This window comes from Nyctereutes procyonoides, unplaced genomic scaffold, assembly GCF_905146905.1.
Source record: "Nyctereutes procyonoides isolate TBG_1078 unplaced genomic scaffold, NYPRO_anot_genome, whole genome shotgun sequence".
Taxonomy (NCBI): Eukaryota; Metazoa; Chordata; class Mammalia; order Carnivora; family Canidae; genus Nyctereutes; species Nyctereutes procyonoides.
In genome coordinates this window covers 36,016,366-36,039,606 of record NW_026575126.1, presented here as the reverse complement: position 1 = coordinate 36,039,606, position 23,241 = coordinate 36,016,366, and the positions used below count along the sequence as shown (strand labels likewise).

The 23,241-nt window shown below is 60.9% G+C and overlaps 1 protein-coding gene across 1 annotated transcript; it reads right to left on the bottom strand.

The window, feature by feature from the left end:
* Window positions 1–1,422: 1,422 nt before the first annotated feature.
* Window positions 1,423–22,793, bottom strand: KCNC4 (potassium voltage-gated channel subfamily C member 4). The gene is given in 5 exon segments (XM_055340528.1): window positions 1,423–2,546; window positions 8,477–8,680; window positions 10,700–11,636; window positions 22,065–22,513; window positions 22,516–22,793. Coding segments are annotated over 5 exon segments (1,911 nt in total). The 5' UTR covers window positions 22,775–22,793; the 3' UTR covers window positions 1,423–2,484.
* Window positions 22,794–23,241: the final 448 nt, after the last annotated feature.

Genomic DNA, 23,241 nt, shown 5'->3' with positions numbered 1-23,241 from the left:
AGGATTTGTAGGCACGATTACACGCTGGACGGTGTGCCCAGGGCTCCACGGGCGCGGCTCCCTGAGGTCTGCCAACGGCTCCGTGAGGTGGGCGCTACCCTTACTCCCATTCCACAGAGAAGGAAACCAAGGTCCACGCGGCTTAAGGAACTGGCCTCGGGTCACACAACTAGGAAGCCAGTGTGTCTGGCTGCCAGAGTCGGTCTTGGACACCAGTGTCCTGTCCCCTAATTGGGGCTCAGCCCCTGCTTTCCGAAGAAGCCACAGCCTTTCTTCCCCGACAGCAGTGCCCACTGTTTCTGTGAGCTGAGACAGAGGAGTGGCCCGTTCTCTCACCCAACCCTCTGCCCCTGCTTGCCACCCCTGCCCCCTCCAGGAGTCTGTCACCGGAGTGTTGCCAGGGACCCCAGCTGCATCTCTGTGGGTCCCTGAGGGGCTCCTGGCACCTGGTGCCCCTGGGCTGCGGGCTGGTTCCTGGACCCTGACCATGAAATGGTGAAACAGTTCCACACTCAGCAACAAAAACACAAAACAAAAAAGCGGCCATCTGGGCCATGGGCCGTGCTGCGTACTACGGTTGAGGCCGCAGAGCCTCGCGCCCGGCCACGGCCAGGCCCCTGGGAGGCCTTCCGACCGGAGCGCAGGAGGCGTGTTTACCTGACGGCGGGGCCGCCGCCCAGCCTCAGCCCGCGGCTCCAGGGCCTCCAAGCCCCGCGGCCCAGGCCGCTGCCCCTGCCCTCGGCGCCCGTGCCCCGCTCCCGGGGGGCCGCTGCAAAGCACAGGAGAGCTGGGGGCCTGGCCGGGCCTGTCCCCAACTCGGGCCCTCGTGATCCGCTTCTAGGGCAGGGAACCCGAGGCCAGGTGAGCTCCCCTGGGCGCGCCACTGGCCGATGGCAGACCCGACTCAGGCCCGCTCCCGGGGGCCAGGGGGAGGGCGCCACTTGGAGGCCTCGAGGTGGCGGCAGCGGAGCACGGAGCCGGGCGTGTGGCCCAAGGAGCCTGTAGGCTGTGTGCCCGCAGCCTGCCCTGCACGTGCCGCCAGGTGAGTGGGAACCCCCATCAGGGCCGTGTGTCGCCATCACTCGCCACCCCCCCAGGGGCCCACCGTCCCGTCACTGCCCATCCCTGACTCGGCCCAGGGTGCCACCAGCACCCTGTCGACTCCATCCATGGCGACCCAGGCATCGCCACTACCCTGGCAGCCCCAGGGCTCGGCCCACACAGCCAGCTGGGCCCCGGGAGTAGCCCCGGCCCTGCACAAATATGCAGTGGTTGCCAGTATGGACGATCCCCGGAGGGGGCAGGGATAGGAGTGTGCTATGAGGCTGGGATAGGAGTGTGTTGCATCTCTCAGGTGTCGGGGTGGCAGCCCGGGGACGTCCCCACAGACACAGAGCCGGAAAGGAGAGGCAGAGGCAGTCGCTCGCGGCAGGAGCAGCAGGATGCTCCAGATGTCTTTATTGGGGCTCGAGCACAGCGTGACAGGGGAGGCATGCAGACAGGGCGCAGGGCCCGGCCTAGGCATGCCCCAGACACACACCAGGGGACAGCTGTGGACAAGGACTGACCAACAGTAGGGAGGGCCGAGGCGGGGCGGGGCAGCAGGGCAGGAGGCCCGAGGGAGGGGCAGAGGCCAAGGTCGAAAGGGTCACCCGGCCTCTGCTATTGCACGCAGCCTCTGGCCACCGGCCAGGAAGGACAGTATTGTAACTGGTCTCCACTCGCCCGAGGCTTCCCCTTCTCAGACCCCTGAGCCGGATGGGCAGACAGGCCCCTTTCCTGCCCGTCTGCCCAGCAGCATCTTTGAAAACAAATGGACGAAGAGGACAGAACAAATACCCCAAAATAAGAAAAGATGAAATACCCCCTCAGTCCAAGACACAGAGAAGGTGGAAGAAGCTGCAGGAGAGGAGCCCCTAAAAGTCCCCCCAGAACTGGGGTGTGGGGTGGGAGGTAGAACCCCAATCTGGGGTGGGGTGGGGCTGGTGGAGCAGTGACCCAGGGCAGGGGGTGAGGGTGGGCAGGCAGGCCTTCCACAGACCACCGGCCACCGGGGAAACAACCCCAAGAGGGCGAGTCCAGGCTGGGAACTGGCAGTCCCCAGAGGCTCTCTCCCTGGGACATTCCACGTGGGCGTTCAGCAGAAACAAGGCGTCAGTGAGCAGAAGGGCGGGGGGCCTGGGGGTGGGGCATCGGCTCGGAGACAGAGCCCCACAGGGAAGACAGACCACCAATAGCACGTGCACTACACACACAAGTATAGCAGGTATGAATATAGATATCATATGTGCATATATATCTCTTCAGGGCACAACAGAACAGAACATCGGACCCAGATGGCTCTGGGCCCGGAGGGTCACACGGGAGGTTTTCCGTCAGTCCTGTGCAAACAAGGATCTCTGAATGATTCTTGCCAGGGTTCCAGAGTTTCCCTAAGCCTTTGGCTTTCTGTCTGTCTGCCTGCCTCTCTCACGTTGGTGCCGCTTAAGAGAGGGTGAGGACTTCAGCCTGGGCATAGCTGGGCGAGAGGGCGTCGTGGCAGGTCTCTGTGTTTAAAGAGCACAGGTGTGAGACACTGGGACGCACGCTTTCAGCTCAACATTGCCTTCTGGGGGGGGCAAGGAGTTCAGCAAAAGAAAGGGAGAAACAAAGAATGAGATGTTAGAAGGAAGCTGGCTGCTGACCCACGGGCTGTGGGCTAAGGGCTAGGCCAGGAGCAGAGCTGGAAGGCATGGGGACCCAGGGCTAGGACACCAGGAAGAGCAGGGGTGGGTCAGGGGATGGGGTGAGCCTCTCCTGCAGCCCCTGGCTGCCTACCCAGCGCTGGGCCAAAGTGACTCATAGGTGATGCTACAGTGTATCTCCGTACCTGCTCAGGTAATGAGTTCCAGAAATCCCTAGCCCTAGGTCTTCACAACTCCAGTGCAGTGGACAGAGGGACCACAGCCTCACAGCCTGGCCCGGATCCTGGCGTGGCCTGTGGTCCAGCTCGGGCTCCCCATTCCCACACAGCCTCCCGCTCCCCTCACTCCCTGGGGCCAGTCTGCTGTCCTAGGGGGGCTGGGGAAGAAGGTTCCCGAGTGCGCTGCCATGTGGTGCCTAGCCCCCCTTCCTCAATCTGGCTGGAGCAGAATTTGAGCAGTTGGAGGGTAGGTCCTGAAGGGGAAGGTCAGGGAGGAGGCATGTGTCCATCTCAGGAGACAAAGCCAGGAAAGAGCATCTTATTGAGAAACCCAGCCACTCAGTGAGCCCTTCTCGGCACCCCATCCTCAGCCTGGAGTGTCAGTGGCTTGGGCCTCCCCTTCTCCTACCTTCCCAGTGGGGGCACAGAAGGCAGGCAAGGGGCTGCCGTAGGGGCAGGGATTTGGGGGTGATGCTCTCTGGCCAGGGCAGAGGAGGCCCTCCTCCCTCAGGAGGCTCTGTGAAAGGGCAGCCCAGGGCCCAAGTGGTGACTCCCGGAGTCCCAGCCCTGGGCTGACACTCCGTCTCCCCTTTGACTCCCGGGCCTACGCTGAACAGACATCTTCTCTAGGTTCAGCCCACAGCTCCTCCCAAAAGTCTTGGGGGTTGGGAAATGGCCTGTAAGGTTGTCAGTAAGGTTAACAACTCCTATCTGGGCAGCTGCCCTGCTGTGCCGGGAGGGAGCCCCCACTGTGCGGGAAAGGCTTCTAGAAGACAAAATAATGAGTACAGGTCCGAGTCTACGTGCAACATAAAGCAAACTGTGCCCTCAGACTGTAGTGGAAGAGCCTTCTCCTGAGGAGGGAGTCCCAAGGCCTGGATAAGCTGAAGCCCACGTAGGCAGCCGCCTCCCTAGGCAGGGCCTGGTGTACCGTGGGTCTCTGTGAACCCCAGGACTCACTTTGCCCCTTCCCAGGGCCCCGGAGGCCCAGAGGCCCAGAGAGGTAGCTGTCCTGTTAGCTAGGGCCCGTGTTTCCCTTACAGAAGCCAGAGAGCCAGTGGGGGGACAGGCGGGTGTGGTCTCCCACGGCACTAGGGGCCTCAGCCTAGCACTGCCGAATCATGTCGCCCAGGGACAGCTGCACCCACCAGAGGGGTGCCATGAGCATGCCCATCCCCGTGGGAGGGAAGAGAGGGAAGGAGGAGGTGGGTGCCGTGGAAACTTGGACTCCTGACAACTTGAGGGCCGCCACAGAAATAGCCACCTCAGCTCCCCGAGCCAGGAAGGCAAGCCCAAGGACAGAAGAGCTGTGGGGCCTGTGCTCAGCTGGACACCTAGCTCATCACGTCCCCACCAGGGCCAGGACCCTGGTGCCAGGGAGCCCTGCGGGGACAGGACTCAGTCTGTCCCCACCAAGGAGAAGCAGCTAGGCTCCCAGGCCCCGCGGTGACAGGGCTCCTAGAGCCTCCATCCTGCTCCACAGAGCTCCCCTGTTCCTGTCACTCAAGGGGGCCTGTCCCCTTCTGAAGGCTGGTCACATGGATGCCCCTGCATTTTCTCATCTCTCAAGGGGACCTTTCATTCTCAGAGCAAGCAGGAGACAGGCCCCATGGACCACAACAGGGCTGCGGCATCCCAGTACCCACCCTGGACAGACTTTTCTGGAAGGCACATTCCTGTGTCTGCCCCAGGCCGAAGAAGGCAGTGAAATGGGGGTGCTCCTGGCACAGGCTTTTCATAGCACCCAACCCTCATGGAACGATCTGATCTGACCGCTGTTCATCCTTCGGGCAGCCTCCAGATGCCCCGGCCTCCTGCTGCACCCCTGGGTGCTGTCCTGCCAGTCCTATCTTTGCCCACCCTGGAAGGGACAGATATGGACCTTAGTCATTCCCTCTCCAAAGTTGCATAATCCGGCTCTAAAAACTGCCAGGCGCGCGGCTCCACTGTCAGGTCTAATTCCCATCAGGTGAAACAGGAAATGTCTTGGCTGAGGCCTCCATGTGCCTGGGGCTGCGGGCGAAAGCCTCCTCCCCAGGCTGCCAAGGGCCCCCCCCCCCCCCCGCCTGCCGCCGCCCCCCCCCCCTGCCCCGGCCGGCCCTCCTGGGAGCTCGGGTGCCAGCTCCAGCTCCGGAGGGGGTGCTGTCCTCACGCTTCCCCTCAGCTGCCCCTGCCCGGGTGCACCCTGCTCCCTCAATGACTCACAAACCTGTTGTGCTCCCAGGCTCGTTAGGTAAATGAATACACTTAATTATAGAAATTAGATGAGTCTCCGGTTCTGGCAGCAATCCAGAGCGCAGAGGCTGGGTGGGAGCGCAGGTGACTCAGGCAGGGCTGGGAGTCTGAGGCAGCGGGACAAGGAGGGAAGAAAAACGGTCGTGGAAGCCAAGAAAGCAGCGCGGGAGAGGTGCAGCGGCCCGGGCGCAGATGGGCCGCCCAGGCTCTGCCGTGGGGTGTCACTCCCCGGGGAGGGCATTCCCCTGCCAAGGCAGCCAACCGTGCACCTGAGGCCACCACCTGCGTGCCATGCCAGAGCTGGAGGACATGGGGCCTCCTCTCCCGGTGGGTGGGGTGGGCACCGCTCCCCCGACCAGCTAGCTCCCTGCACACCAGCAGACATGGGCGTGCCCCACGAACAGCCTTATTCTTTGCTGGTCTGGGTGTGGGATGGACAGACAGACAGACAGAGCAATTCAGTGAGTGACTGAAGGCCTCGAGGAATGGAGATGCATGTGCCGTGATGCAGGTGGGACCCTGAGCAGAGGCAAGGCCGAGGCACGGGTCCTGTGGGGTGCCAGCAGCCCCGGCTCAGGATGGGGACTGGTGGGGGAGCAGCCCTGGGAGTAATCCCCCCGCCTTGCTCTCAGTCTCCAGAGCTGAATGTTCTGGGGAGCCAGGGGCTGCGGAGGAGAGGCTCGGCGGCCTGGGTTCTCCTGCCTCCTGCCCGGGTCCCTCGGACCTCCAGAGGAAGGAGGGCTGGAGGGCATGTGAGCGTAGGGGGTGCCCAGAGGTGGGGAGGGCCGAGGGCGCAGCTAAGGGGCCGAGTGTCCAGGTGGAGGGCTGGTGAGAGGGTGGAAGTGGTTGGACAGCAGGAGCTTTCGTGGAGGGTAGGGTGAGCTGTATCTCGATGCCAGTGGAGACAGCCCCAGACTGGTTCCAGCTGCTCCAGCTATGTTGTTTAGACTCCGGGATTTTGCACAGCCTTGGTGAAGAAAAGGCACATGGGTCAGAGGGGCATGGCTCCCTGTCTGAGCAGCTCTGTGGGATCCATGCTCCGGGGGACTCTGTGGGGCAGGGAGCCCCCGGCTGGTTGAAGGGTTTGGCCCACCTGGGAAGGCTCCCTAGCTTTCCCTGGCTTCCAGGTCACCTGGGCTCCAGAGTACAGACTCCGGGGCCCCACAGCTGATCTCTGCCCTGTAACTGTCCGGTAAGCTCCCCTCCAGCTACGCGAAGATCCCTCTAGCGCTCTTCTCAATTCTGAGAAGCCCTGATTGGCACTGGGCACCTTCCTCCCAGAAGTGCACAATGACACTCGGGCAGCTACAGACTAACAATGGGGTCTGTGCCCATGGCTGAGGGGAGCCCCGGGCTCCCCACTCCAGGTCCTCTGTGGAGCCTGAGTGCAGAGAAGTGAGACATGGTCTGGCACAGGGAAAGTTGCTGAGTGCTTCCTGGGAGTTTGGCGATGCTAATTGCCACGCTTGCTCAGCAGGGCCTGTTTCCCAGCAACCCACCTGTTCCCTCTCGAAGGTCACTCTAATTGGCTGAGCTACATGCTTGTTGCCAAGAAGCAGTGTGGAGGCATCTTGAAAATAGAGCAGCCGGGCCGCACAAGCGCCCAGAGGGATCTGGTGGTATGTGTGCTCCAGACTCTCCGGCCCATGCACGCACACGTGCAACCCCTGCCCTGGGTGCGACCCACTCCCCAGGACCTCACTGTCCCTCCTGGCTTGCACCCTTGTAGCCTCTTCCACACTGCTGCTGAGTCCCTCCCAATACCGGTGTGAAAACAGGGGTCTGGACACTCATGGGAGTGCTTAAGTCCTGTGGGGAGGTGGTGGCCCCTCTGCCCCACATTCTGGGCCCTCACTTAGCATCCTCCAGCCGAAGCAAATATCTGGGTCTGAACCAGGACACAGTGGAAGCTGCTGTGTGTTTGTGATGGGGAGCAGGAGAGACAGGCACATCCAGAGCCCAAGGACTGAGGGACACAGAGGATGGGGTGACCAGAGGGACACAGGAGAGGGTACCTTCTGTCTGCAGCCCTGTAACTGAGGCCTCTGGGCCATCTCCTTCCAGCTGCCAGACAGCAACTCCTGCTGCTGCCGCCCAATAGGACATACGCCCAGCAGAGCTGGACACACACCTCTCAGGGCCTGGTTAGGGTCAGGGTGCCCTGGGAATCCTGTAGGGGTGAGGGCTGGGAAGGTGCCCTGCAGGCTGCATGGGATGGGCAGGCCAGGGTCATCCTCGGGGGGGACAGAGACATCACAGGCTAATCCTACAGCAGCCACTGCCCTGCCTCATTCAACCTACACTTGTTCTGGAGTTTGGGGAAAGCAAGAAGTTTGGCAGGGGGTGGGGAGGTGAGGGTGGATCCAGCTAAAAGAAGGCAGACTAAGAAGTGGTCTGAGAACACAGGGACAAGCTTTGTTTTGGGGGTGTCAAGGTTTATCGTGGAACTGTTTAGGCAGGGACAGGGCACGAAAGACAAAATAGTGATGGGAACACCTTCTCCTGAGACTCTTGTTCACAGCCACTCCTGGCCCTCAACCAGCCTCGGTCACTTCCGAGTGCCTTTTTGCAGATGAGGAACCCCAGCTTCGCTGCCCAGCCTCTGCCTCGCTCCCGCCACAGCTTGGGGCGGCTGACAGAGCTTCCACCTGCCCTCACAGTGGAGAACAGGCTGCTCCCTGGAACCCTCCAAATCCTCCGGAGCACACTTCTCTACCCACCGTGCCCCCATCCGCACCTCCTGGTCACCTTCTGGCTCCGCCTCGAGAGCCCACAGAGCTGGGCCAGGCCCCCTGGGCTCCTGGATGCCTAGTGCAGGCTGATGCAGGTGGGGCCTGTGCTAGGCTCTCCGAAGACCTCACACCAGCAGCTCGCTGTCACCCCGACTCCTGAAGGCTGTTGGCATCTCTGGGAGTACTTACTTGGGAAACCTTAGCTGTGTTTAAGGGAGGGCTAGGGAAAGTGTGGTCGTGATCCCTCCCGTGGGGCCAGGCCTTGCGGTCACAGCCGGAACCAGAGGGCGAGGTGGTGATAAAAGGCAGGGCAACTACAGGGGCCCCTGATTTGCTATCCCCTTACCCTCTGGCCCTTGTCTTCACCATGGGCATTGGGGGTGAGGGATGGCTGGGCTCTGTGGCGGGAGGCGGGGGGAGGATGCCAGAGGCCTTTCTAATCCAGGGACCAGGCATCAGGCTACCCGTCTTAAAAGCGGGGGCACGTTCAAGGCAGAGGAGATGGTGGCCAAGACCTCAGGGGAGGAGGGGACCTTGCGTCTTGGGGGGACTCTGGGGAGACTCAGCTCCATGGGGGCTCCCCCCTGCCCGGCCCGGGGAGCCATACCTTTCCGGACACTACCATCGGCACAGGTATAGTCCCCAGCGCTGAGCAGGAAGCAGGCCGCTGCCTTCTTGTTTTTGTCTCGGGGGCCAGAGCGTCGCAGGGCCCGGCGCTCCTCAGGGGTGGGGGCAGAGGCCAGGGGCTGGGTGAGGCCAGCTCCCTCCTCGTCTGACAGCACCGCGTTGGCATCGCCATTCTGCTTGGAGTCTAAAGGGGGCAGACAGAAAGGAGGCTGGGTGAGGGGCTGCCCGGGGCCTGCCTCATGGGCTTGCCTCGGTCTCTCCGATCCCGGACCCAGCGTTTCACTTCCCCTACCAAGGGGGGCCTGGCATCTCCCTGGGAGGGCCAGGGAGTGGGCCCGCATGGGGGTTGGAGGGGGTATGGGTCAGGAGGCCCCGCTTCCCTCTCAGCCGTGGCCTAGCATCTTTCCTGGGACGTGGGGCCGGAGATGCCGTAAGCAGGGGTTCCTGAATCTGTTGGCTGCAGGCTGGTGGAGCCCAAGGCAGGTGGCGGACTCTGCTTCCTCCTGGGCTCTGGCTCAGGTGGACACCTGGATGAGCTTGCATTCCCTCGGAGAACGCCTGTCTCGCTGGGATGGGGCCTGGCACCGCCAGGGGTAAACCAAGAAACTGGCTTCCATGGCTATGTCTCTGGGCCCCCCGAAGGCATGTTCTCTTGTTCACTGGGCATGTAGGGAAGAGTCAGGTGCCTGAAGGATCTGGAGCCCTCTGCTTGGGGCTCACCTGTCTGGAGAAGACCCCGCACAGGAGAGGCTCCAAAGGCTCCCACTGCTGTGGGCGCTCACCCTGCCTCTGTCAGGCAGCAGCCTGGGGACGCCCTTGGCCCTGGAGAGGGGTTTGCTCTGTGTGAAGGCAGGGTGGCTAGGAGTGCCCTGTGCATGGCCAGCCAGTTAGGGTCAGGCTGAGGCATAGCTGATGGGGCGTGGCAGGTGAGCGCTGGGAAGCTGGTGCAGGGGCTCGTCCGTGCTGACACCAGGTTTCCCCTGAGCTCTGAATGGGCCTCAGAGTACAGCTGAAATTCCCTCAGATACTGGCTGAGATTTATACTCAGGGATCGGGGAAGGGGGTACCACTTTGGTGGGTGTGCTGTTCCATCAGCATCTCTGGAAAACCCAGGCCCCCGCATGACCCCAGCGAGTGAGTAGCCCCAGCATGTACAATGGGCACCCCCCAACAGGCCGGTGGGTATCACAAGTCAGGCACCCCCCCCCCCAGGGTGCTCCCAGAGCTTGGTCAGAAGCTGCTACCTTTGTCTCTTGGCCCAGCCCCAGTTCCCTGATGGCCTGGCATCCAAGGGCTCCCCAGACTAGGAATCCCAGACTCCCTCGGGAGCCCACCCCATGCCTAACACTTAGGCTCCCACTCTCCAGCCTAACTGCACGTTGCTGTGGGTTAAGCCTATTTCCTTTCCCATCTCTTGACTTGGCCAGAAGCAACCTTCCAGGGGTGGCCTTTCCCATCCTTGAGGAGCAGGATCCTGATCCTCAGGCCCTCCCCGTCCTCCAAGATGCAGATGCCATTTCCTCCACCTTCCTTTCCCCCCTGCCTGACTCTGGGCTACTCCCTCCTGGTTCCCTCCCATCCCATGTGAAACCCTGAGCCCAGGACTCAATCTAGCTTGTGCTGAACAGAAGGAAGCCTCCCACTGCTGTTACGTTATTGCATTTATTAGGCCAAGAGATATGAGACTCCAACGTTTGGAAACGAATGATTCATGCATTGATGCACCTTGGAAGAACAGCTGCCCTGCTCTCTACCTAATAATGACAACGCCTGATACTTGTAAAGCGGCTTTTACTTTTCAAAGTCCTCTCATGTCTGTCATTTGTTTGGGTCTCATCAGAGTCTTGGGAGTAGGAGAGCGTTCCCATTTTACAGGTGAGGATCAGAGAGGGTTAGTGACTGGCCTGAAGTCACACAGCATGGTGGCCAAGGTGGTATCAGAATTTACAGCCCCGTGCACTGCCCTTCAAAGCCTAAACTGGGCGGGACACTCACTTCACGGACCCTGATGTCCAGAAAGCTACTGGAAATCCAGAAGCTAGGGGTTTGGCCTCAATACTTTGCACTCTTAAAGGCACATCTTATACTTAGGGAAGCCCGGAGCAGTAAAGCACAATCCCAAATTCCAAGGGCTGAGGTTCATCTGGGGACTCCCTCGGCCACTGGAGAAGAGGTGGCTTTCCTTCCCGACCCCCAATCTCACCTGCCCGTTTCCTCTCAACCATACCCTCTTCTGGGGCAGGGGGGCTGGCGTCACTGTAGGTGCTGTCCCGGGGTGAGGTGTCCTCCGACTTGCAGTAAATGGGTGACTCAAGCTGGGGCGGCCGTGGCACGTGCTTCTTTCTTTTCTTAGGCAGCTTCTGCTTGGCCATGGCCAGGGAGTAGTACATGCCGAAGTTGTTGACAATGACCGGCACGGGCATAGCGATGGTGAGCACGCCAGCCAGTGCACACAGCGCCCCAACCAGCATGCCTGACCACGTCTTGGGGTACATGTCCCCATAGCCTAGGGTCGTCATGGTGACCACGGCCCACCAGAAGCCGATGGGGATGTTCTTGAAGTCAGTGTGGTCATTGCCCCGCGGGTCAGAGGGCCTGGCGCCAATGCGCTCAGCATAGTAGATCATGGTGGCGAAGATGAGCACGCCCAGGGCCAGGAAGATGATGAGCAGCAGGAACTCGTTGGTGCTGGCACGCAGGGTGTGGCCCAGCACGCGCAGCCCCACAAAGTGGCGCGTGAGCTTGAAGATGCGCAGGATTCGGACGAAGCGCACCACACGCAGGAAGCCCAGTACGTCTCGGGCCGCCTTGGATGACAGGCCGCTCAGTCCCACCTCCAGGTAGAAGGGCAGGATGGCCACAAAGTCAATGATGTTGAGAAGGTTCTTGACGAAGTCCAGCGTGTCGGGGCAGCACACGATGCGCACCAGGAACTCCAGTGTAAACCACAGCACACACACCCCCTCGATGTAGGTCAGGATGGGCTCTGTCTCCACCTCCCGCCGGAAGTGCACGCTGGTAGTGTTCCCCACCCGGTGGATCTCTGTCACGTTGCGGTCAATGTTGAAGGCCTCATGGGTCTCCAGGCAGAAGGTGGTGATGGAGACCAGGATGAAAAAGAGAGAGGCGAAGGCCACCACCTGTGGGTGAGGAGGACAGTGGGGCACCTGTCAGGGCTGGACGGGCGCCCTCCTGTGTGTGGAGGGTGGGGGCACGGGTCATTGGGCAGGACTATGGTATGGGGTCAGGGGCTGGAATTCCCTCTGAGGGCCTTTATCCATCTGCTAGGGTATCTTAAGGCAGTATTTCCCAATCTTTGTCACGGGGCACAGAAGACAGAGGCTGCTCCTGGCTGGAAGCACCTGGACAGGTAACTCCAGCTGCCTGGCCCCGCCTACTGCCTAGCTCTGCGCACCTGTAGTCCCATTGTGCCTTATAACTTCTTGAACTGTAACGGGTATGTAAATCATCTAGGAATCTTGTCCAAGTGTGGTTCTGATTCAGGAAGTCATAGGCGGGGGCCTAGGAGTCTGCATTTCTAACAAACTCTCAGGGCGAGGCTGCTGGTCCACAGACAATACTTGGGGTAACTAGGCTTTAAGGCAGTGGGTCCTCAAAGTGGGGCCCTGGACCAGCAGGAGCAGCAGCATCACTCGGGGACTAGTTAGAAACACAAATTCTTGGGCCCCACATAAACCTACTGAATGAGGAATACTGGGGGTAGGGCCCAGTAACCTTCCAGGTAATTCTAATGCACGCTGTTTTGAGGTCCACTGCATTATAAGGGATACGCCCAGAGACAGGGGGCTTCTTTCTGCCAGCTGAGTCTTTAGGCTCCAGACATGACCCCCTCCCCCCTCCTGGCCCCGGCCCCACCCACCTCCTCTCCCCCACCCCTCAGCTTAGAATATCCCAGCCAACTGCCCAGACAGTGAGAAGCGCCCGAGGGAAGACAGCATGCTCCATGGCAGGAGACAGGGGGAGTCCGCCCAGAATAGCCACCCCTCCCCTTCCCAACAACTGACATTTCCTGGGACACTGAGCTCCAGCAAAAAATAAACTGCACCCATTGGGATCCGAGTGTGGCAGAGGCTGGTCTAGACAGCTGCTGGGATCTCGGCTAGAATGATGACAGCAGCACTCGGCAGAGATTTAAGCGTCCGATCATTATGAATGGAGAGGAAATGCGTGTGTAATAACACCAATTACGGAGCCTTCATCTGTTATTCACCACTGTCAGGGTACCTGTTGCTGAGGCCCACGCCCCCTGCTGCTGCCCATCCTGCCTGGCGGGCGGGGGGTGTGGGATGGGCTCCCTTCCTGAGCAGAGGCCCACGCTTAAAACAGGTTGATGGGGAAGGGCTGGGGCCCCACGACCACTTAGCATCCCCACCTGCCCCACCCTGATTTCCACCTGACCGTGGCCTTGCCTCTTGTCTAATCGTGCCTCTCAGAGATGCTCTGCTCCCTGAGAGTCTGCCCAGGGAGGTGAGAAGGCACACCTTGCCCTTACTACTGCCAAACACTGACAGAGGCTACAGGGGGAGCTGGAAAAATGAAGCAGCAGCACCTCCAGGGCTTCTGGAGCAGGAGCGAGTCTGGGGCTGCACGTCCCTTAGCGGACTCCTCTCTCCTGGCACGGCTGGGCACCTGGTACGGGTTACCGCCTTCGTTCTCCCGGACCCTGTGCCGTAAGGCCCACCATCTCGCCATCAGGGGGAGGAACTGAGTACCAGAGAGGTTCTGTGCTCGCCCAAGGTCACATAGCCCGGAAGGGGCAGAAACCAGACTTGAACTCAGCAGGTTTAACTTCCAGACTGCACCTGCTCCTTGCCCCACACTGTCGTCACCGCCGCCCAGGCAGGATCATGTCATGCACCCAGGAGAGCCTTCTCTGGACTGTCAGCGCTGCCCCCAGCCAGCGCCGCGATGACTGCTGTTTCACACCCCAGGGATGTGTGCCTTTGGCTTCACACCGACGCCCAGCACACACAGTTTATTCACACTTGAACATGGACGGGTTGATCAGCTCTAGCAAGGAAGGAGAAGGGAAGTAGCAGGCCACAGGCAACACTTTCGCTACTTGGACAACTCTGCCTGGAGCTTCTCCTCTCTGCTGCTTTTCTGAAAAGGTAAATTTCAAGTTCCTTGTCTGACCTCACTTTACTTCCCTGAGAAATGGGCTACGAAGGCAATACAGGCTGACGTGGGCCTGAGGCGAATGGCTCCAGCCTGTGAGCCCTCCATGGCCATCCAGGGAGGACCTAGTGGAGGCACCTGTCCCGTGGCTGCGGGGATGCCGGGGACCCAGAGTCCTGGGGCTGCCCCACCCCGGTCCCCAGAAGCAGAGGAGGTGGGGGTAAGGGGTGGAGACAGCCTCTCCCAGCTCTGCCAGGAAGCATGGGAAGCAGGAGCTCACTTTCTCCGCTCTCTCTGAGGAAAAGTTTAGCCAGGAGAGTTGGCCCACCTGGGAGCCGAGCGTGAAGTTAATTAGCAGCCTGGAAAAACAAGTTCAGGAAGAGCTGCCAAGGGGCTGAGCAGAGGGGCACCGAGGGGAGGCAAGGGAGGGAGGGCCACGTGCCAGCCACTTTCTCACCCACCGGGCCAAGGCGCCTTCCTCACTGCCAACCTGGGCTCCTACGAGCCGCCCCTCCCGAGTCAGGGCCCAACTCCTGGAATTCCTGCAGTGTTCGCTCACTTTCACTGTTTTAGAAACACGGAACTGTTGCATCTACGTACTGGTACTGCTCATGTCGCCCTCCCAGAAGACGGGGCAGGTAAAGGGTAGCCACATGTACCCGTTTCTCAGGGGTGGCAGAGGCACGAGAGAGGGCAAATGACTCGCTCAGGACCACACTGAGGCCAGGATCCCCGACTCAGAGTTCTTTCCACTCGGCCCTCGAACCAAACACTCCTCCTTGGTGACCCCTCCTTGGGGCCTCAGTCTCCCCGGTGACCTCTCCAAGGGCTGGCAGCCGGCGCCAGGCAGGCCCCAGAAAGCCCCCCAGCCCCCACCCTGAGGACACAGACCTGAGGCCGGGCTGGGACAGATGCAGGCATATGGGCGCTGGCATGTTGCCCCAGGTCAGTGCGGAGGTTACAGTTCCCTCTTCGGGGCCCCAATTATTCCTCTGTCCCCTACGTTGTTCCCAAACCGAGTGATTTTGTAAGTGGTGGTCCTAAGCAAGCGCAATCAGAGCTCTTCCCCTCTGGTGGCAGGGACGCTGCTTTTTTTTCTCCCACTCTCTTGACAGAGGGCTGCCAGGGCCAAAGGGGGCCAAGGAGTGAGGCAGTGGCTGCAGAAGCACCCTATTTAGACATCAAGGCCTTGCGCGGAGACTGCTGAGCAGCCTCTTGCCCGGCCATCCTATACAGCTGGCGGTGGGCACATCCACCTCCTGCCCGCTGGCCCCTGCTGAGCAGAGACCAGGCGCAAAGAGCTAAGGAGCCCTGGGGCCAGATGGCCTAGTCCCTGGCTCTGGCCCGGCCGCTCACTGGGTGAATGGTGCACTCTGTACCCGCCTCTCACTACAGAATGGGGGCAGCACCCGTGCCCGCTGGGGGTGCTGCGGGACTGTGTGAGCTTCTACAAGGCAAGTATCTAGCACACAGTATGTGCTCAATAAACAGCTGGCAGAGCTGGGGAGGAGTGGGGCCTCCACAGCCCGCCATGCGCAGCTTCTGAGAGCTGAGCTGGATCTGGGGCTGGAAAAATCAGAAGAGCCTTGGTCTTTAGAAGTGAAGGGCCCCGGAAGCTTATCCAGTTCGATGCCCCTTCTGCCATGTTACAGCAGAAGAAACTGAGGCTGGTGTGTGGGGGGGTGACTTGCCTTGGTCCCCACGGCCACAGCGGTCAGCTCCTTCCAGGCCTGAGGACACGGGGCGAAGATTTGGCGGGAACCACCCAAGTGGAAACCCTGCTTGCGTGGACTGGACTGGCCGGCCCTGCTCCCTGCTGGATGGCTGCGGCCGGTCTCGCGCCCCGGCAGGACAGGCCCACCTCCAGGCAGGGCAGCGCTGCTCCCTCAAGCTTCCCTCTCCGGGGGGCCCCCACCATTGGCTGTGCCCTCCTGGGGACCCGCCAGTCCAAGACCCAGCTGTTACCAGCCTTGTTACCAGCCTCCTTCACCGAGCTCATCCCAAGACAGTTGTTGGTGGAAATCTAAAGTCCGATGCTTCCGAGTCCACATTTGGCTCTGCTGCTGACTGCCTGACAGGCCTGAAGCAAAGTTCTTAGCTTCTCTGAGCCTCTGGGCCTTTGCCCATAAAGTGGAAATTAAGTGCCCACTACGTGCCACTGTTCTGCGTGCTGGCGAATAGCAGGAAACAGCACTGCCCCTGAGGCCTTATATTCTAGTAGGAGACTGTCAACCTATAAGTAAAATATATAGTATGTTGATGCTCTAAGTGTCAGGAAGGAAAATCAAGAGAAAAGGGGGTAAGGAGGGTGATGGTGAGGAAACTATTTCAAACAGGGTGATGAGGCAAGGCCTCAGCCAGGGTGACATCTAAGCAGAGCCCAGGAGTGAGGGAGTAAGTTATGTGAAGATCCAGGAGAGCTCAAGAGGCAGAGGGAACAGGCAGTGCAAAGACCCTGAGGCTACGGTGAGCTTCATATGTTGAGGGGCTGAGAATAGTGCCCACCTGATAGGGTTGTTTCAAGGATGAAAAGAAATGATATTTGTAAAACTCAGCACAGAGCCTAGAGTGTCTCAGGCATCTGGCACAGGCTGGGTCGGTGGGGTGGGGGGGAGGTGAGAGACACCAGTCATTGGGAACTGAATACAATCAGCGGGGGCAGGGGAGGGGAGCCCAAGGAGAAAGGGCCAAGGAGACAGATGGACAGATAAACATAAGAAGACTCATGCCCAAAACCTATATTAAGGATGAAGTGTAGGAGAGGAGAAATTTGAGAACACAGCCAAAGACACTTGCAGAGAAAGATCTGCGGGGATGGGACGAGGAGCTGAGGCTTCCGGGGAAGTGAGATCCTAGTGCCCAGGCGGTGCTGCAAAGGCAGCAGGCGGCCCCGGGGGCTCAAACGCAGGAAAGGAGAGCCCACCAGGCAAGCCATCTCCCGCTCAGCCCGGGCTCCTGAGTGATCGCCTAGGCTCTTGAGTGAGTGCCCGGCCCAGCCTGGAGACCCTTGGGCCTCTCCCTCCATGGGCTCCCCCGGGAGCAGACCCAGGCCCAGGGACCTCCCACCCCGTCCAGGGGCCAGAGCACGCCTCTCCCTGCACCCACCTCCTGCCAAGCCGGCACGTGGGGCTTCCCAGGGCCCCTGGAGTGTGGAGCTGAGGACTCCAGCCCCAGGGGGAATTAGGTCCAGCCCGGATCACTGGCCAAGAGCATATACAGCCAAATGCAATTCCTGGCTATTGCCTACATCCATGTTCCATGCTGTCCTCTCTCTGCCCGGGCTGGTCCCCCGGCCAGGAAATTCGCCCCTTCCCTAACTCTGCACAGTTAAGCACTACTCATGTCGAAAATTTTATTTATTTATGTATTTACTCATAGCCTTCCTCCTTCTAAAAATTACTTAAGGGAGCTAAGTCATTATCCTGCAGGGCCCGTCCAGCGTAACTTCTGTTTCCTCATAGAAGCTTCCCCGCCGTCCAACCCTCTCCCCCACCTCGCCTCACACACGGGTGGGATTTATCGCTTTCTCTTCTCACCTCCTATTGGACTTATTTCCTAAGACTACCGCGGCACCTCTCACGATCTCTCGTGTATGATAATCACTATTCCTTGTCACCTAATCTCCCTCAACTGTCACCTACTCCACCTGACCTAGCTCTCTTCAGGAACAGGACCATGTCTGACTCATCTATATATTTAGAGGGCCTAGCTTGGTGTCTGGCATGTAGTAAGTACTCAATAAATGTTTTCTCAATGACTGGAGCCAAGGTGGCTGCATGCTTCCTCTCCTGGGTCTGGGGAGCCCGTCAAGGAGACATGGCCAGCCCTGCTAGCTGGTGCTAGAGGGGACAGGTGTGCCCAGGAATGCCTCCAGGCACGTGGGCTCTCAGACTCTGTGGCCTTCCAGGGTGGACTAAGCCCCTGCCAGGGGCTGGGTAACCATCACCCAGCCTGCAAAACAACAACAGTAACAACAGGACCCCTAGGAGGGAGCTGGACCAGAGGTTGTGGTAGGCTGGCTGCCCAGGAACAAGGATGGCATGAGCGCCCTGGTGTCCAGCATGCCAAGCCAGCACCATCCAGGGGCAGATGCCAGGGGCCTGGGGACTCCCTGTTCCCAAGGCCCAGCTGCTGGGCTCTGTTCCTGCCTGTTCTTCCCCCATATCCCCAAAATAGGCCAAGTTTATTTTAACCCCTCCCCCACTTTACACCCCACCCCAAATGGTGACAACTAGAAACACCTCATTATCCAGAGACAAGATGTTCAGAGGAAAATGTTGGTCTACTTAGAACAAAAAAACACCACAAAACAAACCCAGGAGGAGACTAGGAGGCTGCCTGGAGGCAGGGTCGGGAAGAGGCCTGCACCCTTGGCCTGACACCCTCCTGCTCCTGGGACGGCACAGGCTGGCTGCCCCTGCCCCGAGTACTGGGGAAGATAGGGCACCTAGCCTCCCGGGTTGGCTTCCTGGCTCTGACGAGCCCAGCAGCCTTGGGACCACAGGATCCTGCCCCGCAGCTGGCTGGCCCAGGCACCGGCCAGGCAGAGAAGCTGGGCGCCCTCCGGAGGGATGAGCCAGAAGGCAGCTTTGCCTTTCTTTCCAAGGTCTCCGTTTCCCTCCTCCGCCTGGGCCTCCTCTTGTAACTAAGTCCTCTTTCTTTTTGTTAAAGTCCCACAGTGAGGAAAAATCAAAGAGAGCCAGAGCAGAGAAGAGCCACTCTAGGGAGGGGGAGGGGGGGCTTGAGTTTGGAGGGAGGAGTGACAGGGAGGCTGCGGGGCGGGGAGGGGGCCTTCTGCTGGCAGCAGGTGTGGTTACACGTGCCGACGTGGGTTCTGGGATCTGGTTTGGAGCCTAGTTCTACCACCAGCTGTGTGATCTTGAGCAAGCACCACCTCCCCACCCCCCGCCCCCCGCCCCGGGCCTCAGGACCGCCTCACTGAACACCGGTCAACCGCCCCTGCCTCCCCCAGGCCAGCTGAGAGCCGGGAACACAGCACAGGTGCACAGGGGACAGCACCTAACCCGCAGTGGCTGTCAGCCCACGTGAAAACCCAGCCCCGGCTGCCTTCCTGGGGCTACCGAGATCCTCAGATCACATCCTCTTCTCAGAGGGAAACCTTACGGGAAAACTGATCCACGTACTGATTTAGCCAAAGGACAATGACTATCCTTCTCAAGAGGGCTGGTAACCCAGCCTGGGTCCTCGAGAGGCTGGGGGTGAAAGGAATGTCCCGGGGTCCCATTCATCAGGCTGGGAAGCCATCGTGGCCACGACTGAGCCTGGGCCTGGGGGTGCTGGGCAGGTGGGGAGGCACCGGCCTGGCCGTCATGTCAGCACCCAGGCCAGGCCACAGAGACAGGACCACAGCAGTGGCCACCATGGGCCTGGTCACAGTGCGGGGAGCAGGGGTGAGCACCCCACCGGCCTAGAACCTGCGCGATCGGGGACGGCTCTGCGGGCCGGGTCAGTAGCTTACAGGCAACAGGCTCCCTAATCAGCTCAGTTCACTCTCCCGTTTGTATCTGTTTTGCTCCTGTCACAACGCACTATTCGGATGACCAGCTGCTGTGTGCAGAGACGCCTGGGGCTGAGTGCTCCTCCTCTGCCCCGCTGGCCTTCAGTGAACGCCACGAGCCTGTGGCCGATGCCGCCGGGCCCCAGACCCAGGGGACAGTGCTGGAGGGGCAGTGGTACTGGCCTGGGGGAAACAGAGTAGGGAGGGCACAGCCCCAGAACCCCACACCTCGGGCCCTCGGGCCTGGAAGGGTAGTACCCTAGATGTCAATGTCTCTTCTGATGTCCCTGTCTGCCCCTGGGTTTTCTGATGTCACTCACAGGAAGTACAGAGCCTCAGAAAACCTTCCAGGCCAGAATAAGAAAAAAGCCACCTCTCCACCTCACAAACAGCCACACTCAGTGGAAAGAACATGTTGCAATCAGAAGAGTAGGGGCTTGGACTCACAGGCTGCCGCAAGCTGGCTGTGTCATCTCCGGCAAGATGCTTCCCTCTCATGGCCTCAATCTACTGAACTGGGAGGAGATCTCCACTCTGTTTTTTGGGAGGACTGACCAGGACTTCATGTAATGTACTCACATGGAATGTTCCACAAATAGCAGTTATTAAATTTTTTTTTATTATTATCTTTTCTCACTTGTAAGTGCCAAGAAGAGTTGAATGGAAGGCTGGCCCCTGCCTTGTGCTCCTTCGCAGGAGGCAAGTCCTCTCTGGGGACAAGTGCTGTGAGGCTCCATACAGCTGTTCACATCAGTATTCACAACCAGAAAGTTAACACTAGCGAAGAGTCCTGCTCTGTTGTTACTTTATGTGTCTCTGACCACATCTGACACTTCTGATACCTGGTTCTTCATTGCTTCGATACGAAGAATTAACCCTGCCTGGTCCCAGACTCCTCACCTCAACTGGCAATGCCATGGCTGATGTGATTCCCTATCAAAAGGGTGAGTATCTCAGGCTCCTGGAGGAATTCAAAGGCTCTGAGCTGACTCAGAGAGACCCCTGGCTGGCCCACCCTGGGGTTTGTTGAGCGGAACATAAACTGATTGATGGCACAGTCCCTTGGAATCCGAGAAAGAACCAGAGAAGGTGAAAAGTCCCCCCAGGGACCCCAGAATGCTCAGAAACAGGATCTAGCTCCCCTAACCACCTCATCTCATTCCTGCTTCCCTGGCTTGTCCCCTTTCACCATTGCTATGAGGCCAAATCTACCGCCTTCTCCCCTTACCCCCAACTTGGAAAGAACCTGAATTATCCAGTACTTGTCGCTCTCTCCTAGCACACATTGCCTCCAGAGCTGACAAGAGCAGAATAAATGAAGTGCATGAGAAGCCCCCAGAACTCACAGCAGACGCAGGCCAGGGCATGATGGGGCCCTCACCTTCTGAGCTGATCTCAGGCCTACAGAAGAAGAAACGGAGGCAGTGGGCCAGGGCTTCATTCTCAGTCCTGGAAAAGATCTCTGCCCTCGAGGGGCTGTCCTGGGAATGCCTGCAGCCCCAGCCTGGTAGGACTCTGCCACTGAGACCTCCGCTCCTTCCAGGCAGGAGCTGCATCTGCCCTAGTCTGGCATTGACACCAGCTCGGCCTGCCCTGCAGCCCTATTTCGGTCTCCCGTTCTCCCCTGGGAGGGAAAGAACTTTTCCTTCCATGACTAGCTGGAGGCCTAGGCTCAAGAGGTGCTGGGGAGGGTGACAGGGCCCTGAGACTCATTAACAGGACAACTTGGGATGCCAGAAGTGAGCACAGCAGGAGGCGGTCCCCAGACACAATGCTTGTTGCTCTTTCCTGTCTCCCAGACAGACCCCAGCCAGGCCATGTCAGCCATGAAGCCAGACAGCAGCCCCCAGGGTGCTCTTTCTTCTTCTTCTCCTTCTCCTTCTTTCTTCTTCTTCTTTTTTTTTTTTTAAGGGATCTAAAGCCATCTTCCAGGGATTTTTTTTTTTTTTAAGCTGTCCAAGCATATCTCGGCCCGTCTACCCCCTTTTACCTAAGGGGGTTGGGAGAAACTGGGTCGACTTGAGCAGGAGGTGGTGTGGTGGGAAAGGACTGGACCTTGCCTAAATCGACCTATACCACCCCCCTCTCCCTCCATATTCCCGTTTCAAGCAGTAACCTGAACCAGGGCTTTCTGGGAAGCCAATCTGCCACAGCAGGAAGGAGAGAAGTGTCAACAAATCTAGGATATCACAGGTAGCCTGTGGCTGGCCACTGACCGCAGGACCCCGCAGCCCCGAGAACATTAGGCTCTTCCTGTGTAGCTGAAGCCAGGCCATCCCGGGTGACCAGGGGGCCTCAGGGCCATGGCCCGGGGCAGACACCTTGACTGAGCTCCCTGAAGGAAGGGCCCTCTGGCAACCTGGATGAGGGGCCTGGGCTCTGGTCCCAGCTCTGTCTGTCATGGGCCGAAGCCGGCGACCCCTCCACTGAGCTCAGACTTCTCAGCACAGGGTGCTGCCCGGAGCACCCGAGGGAGGTGGCGGGCGGAAGAAGCTAAGGCAGGGGCTCGCCCCCAGCGGGCCCTCCACGCCGGCTTCTGCCCCCGCCCTAGGCAGGAGGCCCCTTCCAGCTTTCCGGGCCGCCGGCTCCAGGGAGGGGGGGCGGCAAGTGAAGAGAGGCGGCCTGCGCGCAAAAAGAGGGAGTGGAGGAGCTCCGGTAAGGGTACCCCAGTCCCCGGGAGGGGATGCGGCAGAGCGGGCAGCTGGGATTCGGTCCAAGTAGTAAGTCGAGCGTGTGCCATCTCCCGGGGAGGCGCGCAGCAGAGAGGGTGGGGGTGGGGGTGGGGATGGGGCCCCCGGGGGTCCGGGGAGCCGAGGCCACGGCGGGGAGGCAGGGGTGGGGTCCGTCCGCATCCCCCCGCCCCCGCCGGTCGGTGCGCACGCCGCAGGAGACCCGGGCTCCTGCCACTCACCCTGGCCGCCCGGGAGGAGTAGGGGTCCTCGAAGAGCGCCCACATGCGGGGCTGCCAGCCGCGGCAGCCCCCGGGCCCGGCGCCCGCGCCCCCGTCGTGCGGCCCCCGGCGCTGCAGGGCCAGCTCGCGCTCGTCCTCGCCCGCCTCCTCGCCGGGCCCCGCCGCCCCGCCGCCCCCGTCCGGGCTCTCGAAGATGTCGAGCGCCTCCTCGGCGTCGCGGTGCTGCCGGTAGGTCATCCAGCAGCAGGGCTCCACGTCCGTCTCGTCGATGCCCCAGAAGGTGAGCTCCTCCTCGAAGAGCGGCCCGCACACGTCGGCCGGGCAGTGCAGCTTGCCGGTGCGGTAGTAGTTGAGCACGTAGGCGAACACGCCCGGGTGCCGGTCGAAGAAGAACTCGCGGCCCCCGCCGCCGCCGCCATCGGGCCCGGGCCGCGCCCCGCCGTCGCCGTCGCCGTCGCCGTCGCCGTCGGGATGGGGGTGGGGGGTGGGGGTGGGGGGTCGGGATGGGGGTCGGCCAGCCAGGCGAGGCGGGTGCCCGGGAGGGTGCGCAGGGTGCTGCGGTAGGTCTCATGTCGCGTGCCGCCCACGTTGATGATGATCTTCTCCGACGCCTCGCCCTTGGCCATCTCCTCCTTCAGACATGTTTTGGACGGAGGCTTGTTCCCCGACTTGCGCCCGCGGTAGGAGGAGACGCACACCGAGCTGATCATAAGAGGCGCTCGCGCGGGGCTCCGGCTTGGGGCGGCCGCTGCCCTCCAAACACCCTTCCCGAGGAGGCAGCGTCAGCGGGGGCGGGGAGCGGGCGAGGCGGCGGCAGCGGCGGGCGGGCGGCGGCCCCTCCGCGGCTCGGCCCTGCCCCTGCCTCCCCCCGGGGCGCGGGGCGGGACGACGCGGCTCCGCCGGGCGCACAGGTGGTTGCGGGCCGGGCGGGCGGCCCGGGCGGGCGGGCGGGCGGGCGGGCGGGGGCGCAGCGCGGCGGCCCCGGACACGCCCCCCGCGGCCCGCGAGGCGAGGGAGCGCCCAGGGCGGCGCGGGAGGCCGGGGCGCGCAGCTCTCACGGGCCGCCCTCGGCTCGCGGCGGCGGCGGCGGCGGCGGCGGCGGCGGCGCAGCAACAAGTCCCCGGGGCGGCCGCGGGCCCGGGGCGCGGGCGGTCAGCGCGGCGGGGGCCTCCCGCCC